At 40.5% G+C, this 11,074-nt stretch overlaps 1 protein-coding gene across 2 annotated transcripts; it reads right to left on the bottom strand.

Annotated features, from left to right (window-relative positions):
- Positions 1–712: 712 nt before the first annotated feature.
- On the bottom strand, positions 713–10,266 carry LOC113170327 (phosphatidylinositide phosphatase SAC1-B). Of its 2 annotated transcripts, XM_026372387.1 has the most exons (20): positions 10,194–10,266; positions 9,603–9,700; positions 9,181–9,255; positions 8,948–9,075; positions 8,439–8,588; positions 8,291–8,350; positions 7,466–7,499; positions 7,095–7,196; positions 6,844–6,929; positions 6,666–6,752; positions 6,489–6,557; positions 5,854–5,933; positions 5,632–5,730; positions 5,346–5,484; positions 5,059–5,128; positions 4,876–4,948; positions 4,545–4,638; positions 3,235–3,327; positions 3,096–3,153; positions 713–2,966 (listed from the first exon to the last, which is right to left on the bottom strand). In XM_026372387.1, exons 1-20 carry the CDS (start codon positions 10,220–10,222, stop codon positions 2,830–2,832), a joined length of 1,761 nt encoding a protein of 586 aa, XP_026228172.1. In that variant the 5' UTR covers positions 10,223–10,266; the 3' UTR covers positions 713–2,829. The 2 variants fall into 2 exon arrangements, with proteins under 2 accessions (XP_026228172.1, XP_026228173.1); XM_026372388.1 differs by lacking the exon at positions 10,194–10,266 and having other exon boundaries at positions 9,593–9,700.
- Positions 10,267–11,074: the final 808 nt, after the last annotated feature.

The raw sequence follows: 11,074 nt of genomic DNA, 5'->3' as shown, positions 1-11,074 counted from the left end.
AGACATTCAGTGTGACTGAAGAAGCTACTTGAATGAGAAATATTTTGACCTAACAAGAAGGAAGTCCAGTTACCATGAAGTTCCAGATAACTTCAGCTGCATGACTGAGAATCTTCACCAACACTATTATATAATGTATTAGATCCAAGAAGATTTGTTAATTTGAAACACTTAAACTGATCATCATTCTATTTGTACCCCCACCCCATGAGTCTGTGCCCCACACCATTAAAATATTTGAATCCCTATCCAGTCCCCTGCAACACACTGCATGCATCAAATGTTAATTATTTCTTATGTGCTAATCGTACACACAACATAACATGAACATTAGTATTAGCTCTGCATTTGGGAAAATGTATTTTTCCAGGTCACTAGTGTAAATAATCTGTGGATGTGTAAAGAAGCACAAGTTTGGTGAAATTACATTAAAACAAGGATTTAAAAGGTTGAAAATATGTTTTGTGTTACATGATATTTTAAAGCAGAAAAATAGAATTCAACACTTGAAACATTTGAAAGACTTAAATATCAGAATAACAACTTTACATTATTTTCAATGTTACAAATCACTGTCTAACATGATTCTAAGTGTTTCGTGGCAATAACGTACCAAAGATTTTCAGTTTATTCTTCTGCCCCCAAGTGGGCAAACAAACACCTAACAAAGTTACTGCAGAGACTTCTTAACAGACAAAAACGCAGACAACAGTAATCATCTGCCCTGTTTATTACCTCATTTACATTACTGCTGTAAAAGAAACCATGTCACTAGTAGTGTCAAGTCATTATGAAATAATATGCGAGAATAACACAGTAGTTTTTTACATTCTCAAATCAGCGGAGGTCACACAGACAATAAAGAGGAGCTTAGAGCGGTAGCTGTAAATGATTATATAAAGTCAGACAGATGCTTCCTCAATAAACTTTATTGTGAAGCAGGACTCTGGACTGATGGGTAAAGGATGAGCACAAGCAAAGCTGGAGAAGCAGTTAGCAAAGACAGAATGGTTGGAATGAGAGAGCAGGTCCTGCAACAGTCTCAGCAGGTTTGTGTGGTGCCTTCAGGGAATCAAAAACGATGCTTCCTGAAGGTGAATTCACAAATCAACACAAACTAATACTGTGAAAATGACTGATGTGCCTACAGCGTAGATTCAGACAACTTGTCTCTAGAGCTGTCATACTATACTGAGTGCAGTCCACTGGACATTACGATGACTACCGTGACACACAGCATAGTCTATTGTGACTCTGCCCTACACACACCGTCCTTCCGCCACAAGTACTCATTATAGAAACAAATGTTGAAAATAGTCCCTACTCCTGTTGGATCCAACAGGACTCAGATTTATAACGGATCTTACATCATAACATGAATTTCTGAAACTTTATAGATGTGATTAAATGTGTAGAGCATCTTTTACTTGAACCTGAATTTTGTTTTATATTTTCACCTGACTTAACATTTGCACAACACCAATCAGCTTCAACAGTAATGCAGCTGGTTTTATTGCTTCAGCATGTTGAGTGTCTACGCTGCCCCATGTCCACGACAGCATGATACCATCAGGTGGTATTAATGTTGTATATTTACAGTACTCTTCAGTGTGTGAAGAGTACTGTAAATATACTTTAACCAAAGTTGTTGTTTTTTTTCCAAGTCTCAACAATGAAATAGATCAGCAGCATCTCAGAGAAAGGTTGTGTGTCTAAAATGAAGAAGAAGAAATGTACTACAAACAACTGTGTTCTTCATTTTACTAGTATATTATGTACTGAGACAATAAAGCTAGTGTGTATGCCACTGCCATTATTACAAATCAGATAAACATTTCACCACAGCAGAGAGTGCAGCATCTGCAACATGCTAAATGAACTGCTCTAGCTTTTTTCTTAACATAGTCAACAATACATAGATTTAATAAACTTACAGTAGTTATCAAGCATAAAGGACTCATGTTTCAGACAGCAGTTTGGTTTGGTCAGTCAACCACCACCATGTGAGAAGATTAGAGGTTCGAGAAGGTTTCCAGTTTTATACCTGAACCCTTAACTCAACTGTTCTAGTGCAGCTAGTAAAAGACAGGGGAGGGCCTGTCTACAAGTATGACTATTAACAAATAAAAGGTAACACAGACTATTGCCACCAGTCCATGAGACGCACATCTAGATTAGCATGTACCGAGTACATCAGACTGTCCACTAGCTGTGTAATTTTAATTGTGGCAAAAGGCAGCTGGATTTCTTGGAGCCTATGGAACATAACATACTCAGAGACCCATTACTAGTCTTGAAATGAAGAATTTCAATCAACCAGGGAAAGAGTTACTGTACATAAATAAACAGATAGTGGCACTGGAAACAAAGAAAAGAACAGGTGGTAAATTAGAATTAAACAGGATTATAATTTACAGCTGTGCTGTGAAGTCACAGCAACTGTTCTGAATTTGATCCCAATGTGTCCATTAATCGAATGCAGTCGGACAAATGTAAAATATCATGTAGGTCCCACAGCATTCCTCTGAAACAATTACATCCAGTAAAAACAAACTTCAGAGGTTCCAGTAAAACCTGGGGACAGACAGTCCTGTCCATATGACAATCGTTGCAGTGTGGACAGCAGCAGGCCTGTACACGCCCAGTCTCTGTCTTCCCACCGTTTCCGTGCACAAGGCCGACCCTGCTGCCCACCACCCTCCTCAACTTCACCCTCTGTTAGTAAAGGCTCCAGGCCTGCTGATGCAGATGTTGCGGGTAAAGTGATGAGGAGCTAGAGGATGAGGCAGTAAGCTCACCAGGGCCTAGCTGCTTTCCACACACACACATTCAGTCCTGCTTCTCCTTCTGGACCAACTTTGGAGCATCTACAAAGTCAAGCCCATTAAAGAGGATGAGGCCGCCCGTCACCACGCTGGCTGTTCCCCAGAACAGAACATAGGCCAGAGTCTCGGTCCACGTCTCACCTTACAGGGTAAAGCAGATAGTACTGAGTTAGTAGAAGAATTTTAAACAAAAAAAAAACTGAGCTGATCCAAAATCATTCCAGAAAAATCAACCTCAGTGTTGTGCTGCTTAACTGCACTTTGTCTTACCAGCCATTAGCAAGCAGATGATACACATTGAGAATGCTACCACCATGATGATAGGTAACTAGAAAAGAAAAAACAAGATCAGAGTCACCTTAAGAAGATATTGCAAAGGTCTGAACCTATCTTCCTGAGCCCTTCTTACCGTCAGGAACTTCCAGTCTTTGGGGTCACGCAGTGGTGTGTTCCAATCAGATTCATCCACAGCATAGTTCCCCAGGAACAGATCAATGGAGTCCTGCAACAAGCACAGCCACTGTTTCTTCTGCTCTTTTAGCAGATGCAAAGTTCAGAATTTCAGCTTTTATTTTCTTGATGTTTACATGTAGATGTATTACAATTTTAAATTTAAATGAGAAAAGCATTATTAAAACAGTTAGAACAATTATCAGAAATACATGCATACGTTATATATCCACCCATCTATCCAGTACAAAGATTTTAGACTGGTTTTGTTTTGTTTGACTACGCTGGCACAGGTTTTTTAATTTTATGGGATGTTTGTGATTTACATTTTTAAATGTCTTTTTAATAAAGTAATTGTGAAAGAAAATAAGCCAAAACAACTGAGAACATGCAGAAATAGTATATATATATATTAGTATATATTATAGTATATGGTTTCAAAGTTAATAACATGTAATATTTGCATGCTCTGTACACCAGTGGTTTCCTCTGGTTTCTTTATTGTATTGGTCAATGCCTCTGATGTTTCCTCTTTCCTTGCTTTTCCCCTATAGACAGCCCTTTTATTTTCATGTCAGTTGATCCCTTGTAACAACAAAGACCGTCTTCGCATGTAAAACCTAAGCAGCAGGAAATAAAAGCTAAAATTCTGAACTTGATCTTAAACCCCGATATCTTCAGTGTATAGTACATGCAAAATGCACTGACTTTGTTGTTCTAACACCTGGAATGTACAGTGTTATTTGGGAATGAAAACAAAAAGTGTAAATGTCTCTGAAGATTCTCAGTCGTCCAAGTGAAGTCTGGAAGCTGAGTCATGGCAACTGGACTCCCTTTTGTTAGGTTGAAACGTTTTGCTACTCATCCAAGGAGCTTCTTCAGTCTGAAGAAGCTCCTTGGATGAGTAGTGTACATGAAAAAAGTGTACATGTGCAGTACATTGACAAACTGCATGTACGCAGTAAATACGGTTGGTTCAGGTTGATCCAAATTGAACCAGAGTGTGTCGATCTTCAAGGTAAAATCAATCCGGATAATGACCTTAAAACGACACTCACTGGAGTTTAGTGCTGTGTGTCCTCACCCATAATTACTTACTTTGCTGTAGTTGCAGCGATAGAGTCACTGCAGCAGCAACCTTGTCCTTTCAATTAAGGAAATCTGGTTAAGATGCCCTTTATACTTTAATTAGTATAAACTACTAGTTGTAATAACTCTAATATCTACAAAGGTACTGTGACACTCAAAACCATGCAGATTTGGACCTACCTGTCTAAAACCATCACAGAAGTTGTTTTTGTAATATCGGATCATGGAGTTCCAGCCGTCCATCAGCAGCCCCAAATGAGTTCTCTTCCCTGTCCTGAAAGATCAACATGTGGCTCAACATCTAAAAGAACACCACTAACCCCAGGGGATGATCTGAATCACTTCATGATCCCTGACCCTACATCTAGTTTACACTTTCAACATTCACAACTTTCTTGACAGCTAGTAAGTTCTGTTGGATACCCAACAGTTAGTGTTGATCATTCATTTGTCATTAGCAGGTAGTTAGAATGTGTTTGGATGGATGTTAGCGTGCTGTATAAAAACTGACCTGGTGAAGTCAGTCTTCAAGGCCCCAGTCCCAGCATACTGCTTGGCACATGCATCAGCATTGTCTGCCCAGGCTGCATGTGAAGACACAGGGAGGACAAAACGGAATGAGAATTAGAGGAAACAGGCCTATGATCTTTCAGGGGAAATTACTGAGGCCAGTCATGAGAATAAGACAGCCTACCATTTTTGTACATCTTCTCAAAGTCTGCCTGCTCCTCAATCTGCTGGCCCATGTGCAGGACTCCCATTTTCTGCAGGCACACACACAAACACAGATTTGAGTTGAGAGATAATGAAATTTCTGTCTCATATGTCAAAGACTGTTAAGTTAGAAGCTAGTTTTATATTTCAGTTTATAAAAGTTCAGTAAGAAGTCTCAGTATGCTCTGATCTGCTCCTGTTTTAATTTGCAGTTAATGCAAATGCAAAATAAATAATTAGTCTAATTTGTGTGATTAAGGGTTCTACCCGTAGCTGTGATTGCAGTGAGCGGCGGGCCAACAGGCTCTGGATGACATTGGTACGGTCTAGACAGTCCATGCAGTTGCTCCGAAATGTCCCGTCCTGGTTCAGCAGGACTTTCCCATCAGCATCGACAAGGAAATACCTGAATTCACATACACATACTCCTGATGTAAAGTACATACTGTAGATATGGTGTACTGTATATTGGCACACACACACACACACACACACACACACACACACACACACACACACACACACACACACACTGTATGAACAGCAAACTGACCCGAATTCATCCTGCATTTCAGCGACCATGTCCACTAAGATCTGGAGGCGGTGCCACCTCATCCGGCTGCACTCTTTGTGGAAGTCAAACGCTATGTACCTGTAGAAAAGCATTTATTCAAAATACATTGACCTCAGCCAAACTTACTAAATATGAGGCAATATAAGAACCCAACCATATGTGTGGGGTAATTGAACCAAGTGAAACTGGTGGTAGTCTTACTTGATGAGGCCATTTCCCAAGCTGGTCACCATCTTGTCAAACGTAAGCTCCAGTGGCTTCTCTGAGCCCTTCTGGTTGATCTATGGAAACAAAAACACAACACATACTTAGTTTTCTAAAAAGAGTGCATACTTAAACTACTTAAAAAAGTAAGTGAACTATTTGCAATTTCCTGGTTTTCTGCACGAAAGACACCTCAATAGAGTCGTTTACAGCCTAAGTCCGGAGAATCTTTCTGAGCTGAAGCAGTTCTGTGAGAAAGAATGGTCCAAAAATCCCCCTGAACTTTGTGCAGGTCTAAATTAAACCATCACTTTTTCCACCATTGTTCTGAATGTTTAATGTGCATGTTAAATAAAGAGTTATTTTTCAACTTAGAAATATTGTTTTTGTTGCTAGTTTTGACTTTGGTGAAGATCATATCACATTTCATGACCAATTTATGCAGAAAAACAGACAACTGAAAATAGTTGTTCTTGGAAATGTCTTTACTTTGACTGTTTCTTTCTAATCAGGGTTTTACCAGGGATTAAACAGTGTGAAACTAATATCTAGCTTATCAGTTACATAAAGTGAAATTAATAACACTGATAGAATATGCAGATATCATTTCTATTATATATTTTTAATCATACCAAATTCAAAATGACTTGTCTTCCATAGAGAATAACTTGTGAGTCAAAGTGTCTCTGGAACCCGTCCAACTATAGAGACAAACAGAGAGAAGGGGAATATTACATGAAGAGAAAATAACATTACAAACACATACAGAGGGCATCATTTTGTCTAATGGCAGTGTGAGGGCAGCTTACATGGTTAACTGTTTTGCTGATCTGTGGTTTTGGCTTGTACTTGAGGTTCGGCCTTTGGGACCAGTAGAAGGGGATAGAGCCTCGTGTCTATGAACAAAAATGCGTACATATACTGTAGCATCACCAGGCTTTATGATGCTTATCATTGTTCAGTTTTTTCATCACTGCCTCAGCTCACCTGAACAAATGAAGCCTTGGCACAGCTGTACTGCACTATCTGCTCTGTTTCCACATAGTTAGCAGCATGGCCCTCGGAATCAATGCCTGTATACAAAAACACAAGTTATCAGTCTCACAGCTAGTCCCAGTAACACAGAGACAATGTCACTAACTTCATGTTCAGCAGATGTGTGCTTGACATGAGAAATACATGTCTTCTATGACAGCAGCATGGAGCAACAGGCCCAGCAAAGCAAACAGCAATGTTACCTCGGACATAATAGCGGACACCAGCTCTGAAGCAGCTCCTCCTGGAGATTATACTCCACTCAAACACTTTCCCATTGATGCAGCTTGACTTCATTGTGATGACTAGTTAACAGATGTGTTAAGAAACCAACAGCACTGCTATGGAATATTAAGTAATAAATAACATACAAATACATCTGCAGTTTTGTTTTTTCTTGTTGGATTCATCCTGGTCAAAGACAAGACATGCACGTTTAACAGTACAAAGCAAATGGAACATCTACCATTACACTGGAGGCACTACACTGAATGTGCTACTCCAAGATATGAAATTTTACATTTATAAGGAGAGAAGAAAAAACTGGCAGTCAGACAACAAAATGAAAGGATACAGCCATGGACAACAGGAAACACAAACTTGTGTAACTGTAAAATCAGAGCGGCGTTAAACAAACAAGATGTGCAGGTTATTTTTATTCTGTGTACAATTCTTCAGAAAGGTTACACATGTAATCTTGGTACTCTGCATAGATCACAGCACGGTTCTCTCAGTAGCACATACTCCATCACACCAGTCACACCCTGGAGGAAGGTTCTCCCCATCAGATATTTCAAACATGACGTTCATGCAAACTTAAGCTCTCTCTCTCTCACGGCATTCTTCTTTTTTTCTTACTCACTGTGGGATAGGTAGTCTCCCATATTAGTGGACAAGCTTATTCCCCTCCACCACATATTCTAGGGGGGCACCCCCGAGTAGTGACAGCTACACTGTGCTGGGGCAGTTTAAATCAGCCTGTTAGAATCATCACTAGTATCTGAGTACTAGTATGAGAACAAGTTTTCATTAGAATACAGTGTAACATTGTCATTGATTACTACTAATACTAACAGAAAAATCAAATGACACCTTTGACACTACAGATGTTAGCGGATGCTAACATTGAGTCTGAACTAAAGGTGCAGTGTGTCAAATTTAGTGACACCTAGCGGCGAGGCTGCAAACTGTAACCATCTGAACACCCTGCACCCCCACCCTTCCCTCTACCAACGTAGAGAGCCGACAACAACATTCAGGTAACAGACACAGCCTGAATTCAGTTCCACAGCATATTTGCATAACTATCAGAAATGTTACTAAGACTAGACAGAGGAACGTATCCCATAGTGATGAGACCAAACAAATGCTATGAAAAAGAGCATTCATGTAGACATACCTCTGGTTGGGCAATGAATTCCCTCAACAGGTGGCCATTCCAGACAAAACGTTGATCCGCCTGGGATGAAGAAAGTTAGCATGTGTTCTACAATCCCAGCAATCCCCAGACACAAGAGAATATATGTGGAATATGGGGTGTTCCTCACCCTCTCCAGAAGGCTCATCTCCTGAAACTCGGGGCTGGTGTTGGCCAGGCGCTGCAGAGTGTGGGTTAGGTCGTAATCTGTTGCAAAGTAGAAGCCATCTGTATGAAGCACATTGTTGATCATCGACAGGAAAGTCTTGTTGTCTTGCATCTAAAAAAAGAAGACACCAGAGGCAACAAAGAGCATCCACACATTAACTTGAGTAGCTGATTAAGAAGCAAATGCTAGTTGTTTCGTAAAAGGTAATCTTTAAAATTTTACATGGTTTACCTGCTGATTACATTGTTACAGATGAATCGGGAACAAATGATGTGTTTTGGTATTAATGTTTTACACTATAGTGTAAAAGTCCAATGATGATGTGTTAATGTTTTCAAACTTTTTCTTGCAACAGAACAATTTGGCGTCTTTAGGTCCACTGTCAGCAGGAAGATAACCTTCCTCAGAACTTCAGGCACTGAATCATCTAGACCTCCATGTCACCGACACAATCAGACATAAGATCCTACCTGGTTGTCTGTCAGGTGTAATATTGTCTTCTTATAGGAGAGGATTTCAAAGTCCAGAGCCTTCCACACAGCATGGCCCAGCAAATCTCCTACCTTCTTCTTCTTTGTGATGACAACCAGGTACATGCCTAACACAACCAGGAAATAGAAGATAAAACCATGCCGCCACAGCTGGTGGTTTCACATTGTCCAAGGCAGGAACATAACACTCCTACCTTTTGTACTGAACCTACCTGCCACCAAACGTATGGTCCCCATGAGTCCACATACTGTTCTGTTTTCAGCTGATGCTGGGATATCCCTCCTCACTAAAAGCAACAGAAAGGACACAACAACAATAAGTGTCTGTGTGTTCACAGGATAAGGAGCGGTACAATCATCTGAACCAGAGCTGCAACTATAAATGACTTCTATTACTGATTCTCTGGGTTATGTTATTGGTTAGCTGCTAATCTGTTCTGCTTTACTTACTAAATGACTCACACTGAAAACAGATCACACTTCGTGTCAACATGCATAAAGTACAAACTCAACAACAACGTTTTCAGCTCATACCAGCTGTGTCCCTGTCAGTGTCCCTTTATACCTAATCACTGTGTTCTCACTCAGCCGTATACAGTATGTGCTAGAGATCAATCACCTGACCTGTGTTTACCTGTGAGAGTCATCTCAGTTGACACCCTGTCAATAGCCAGGACATCCTCGGAGCCATCATCACAGGGCTCGATGTAAAACTTCTCTGGTGTGGTGCGTCTGCAGTGACAGGAGACACAAACGTTCGTAAAGCTAAAACCAGCAACATCCCAGCAACAGCATGGTGATAGAGAGCCTGCCGTATAAGCCGACATGAGACCGAAACAGCTGCGGGCAGAGAACACGGAGCAGCAACTGTCTGACAGCTGCCTGTACCTGTTAGCTATATGAGCTAATGGATCACCGGAACCTACTGGAAGGAGCTGGTTACCAGTGTTAACCCGTCAATCCTCCAACATCTGACATGTCTCGGGGCTACAGGATCCCTCTTAAGATCCGTGCTAACAAACCAGCTCTTAAAAAAACTGATGATCTGTAAAGAAAACTTGAATCATCTGTAGCGTTGTTTGCAGTAACATAAAGCGCACGTAGCGCAGGCGCAGTGCTCCTGTTCAGCAGGTTTATCGACACCCATGACAAGTCCTCACTCTTCACTCAGTATGAACATTAGAAACAGCACTGGGATACTGTCATATTGTTCCATGTCACTTACAAGTTGAAACTCTCATAGGTGCTCGCCATCTTTCCTCTTGTTTGACCTCAGTGACGTGTCATCGACACAGCAGCTACTTCCGCCATTAGCTGCGCTGAAACGAGACGCTGGGTGGCGCTGTCGTCAAGCAAGAATGGTTAATTTCACCTATTGAATCTGGTACATACAAAAACTGTGTGTCAAGTGTATATTTCTGTACAGTATATACATATGCTATATAAAGTCTGTGGGCACATCAAACAGCCCATAACACTGAATTCATGAGGCGCTGTTGGAAGAAGTGAAGTTATCCTTATGTGGATCCAGCACACACACAGCACACAGGACTTCCAACTTATGAAAAGTTGGTGGAATTGGTACAAAGGCTCTAAATATATGCATATCAATACATATCAATATGTTTTAACCAATAAAAAATGTCTTTTGTGAGCGGTCTTTGTCCTTCAAGCTTGGGCATACATGAGTTACATCTTGCACCCTGCTGTTTTGTGTTGGATTGTCTCAGGGGCATCTTTGCATCTAGGGTCTTCCCTGGCTGCGTAGGTAACTTCTCTATACCTTTTTTCCTTATGTCTAACATAAATGTGGGTGGAGATGGCCACTCCTCTTTGTCTCCGGTGTGTGATGTGAATATCCACTTGATCTTTCTTTGATTGTTCACTGATGCCTATGGTGTTTCACAGACAGATGGCGTTGAGAGTTGGAATTATAAAAACCCCAGTTTAGATAGAACAGATAGAGATTGCAAAAACAACAGTACATATCTGCTGTATTTACAATACTCACTCTGTAATTTGTGTAATTTAGTGTCAAAAAATGAGGAGCAAAGGTGATTTTTGTTATTGGTGAAAAAAGCAAAACTTATCGCTTAGCACTTTCTT

The sequence above is a fragment of the Anabas testudineus genome, chromosome 16 (genome assembly GCF_900324465.2).
Source record: "Anabas testudineus chromosome 16, fAnaTes1.2, whole genome shotgun sequence".
Classification (NCBI taxonomy): domain Eukaryota; kingdom Metazoa; phylum Chordata; class Actinopteri; order Anabantiformes; family Anabantidae; genus Anabas; species Anabas testudineus.
This window is presented reverse-complemented; position numbering and strand designations above follow the sequence as displayed.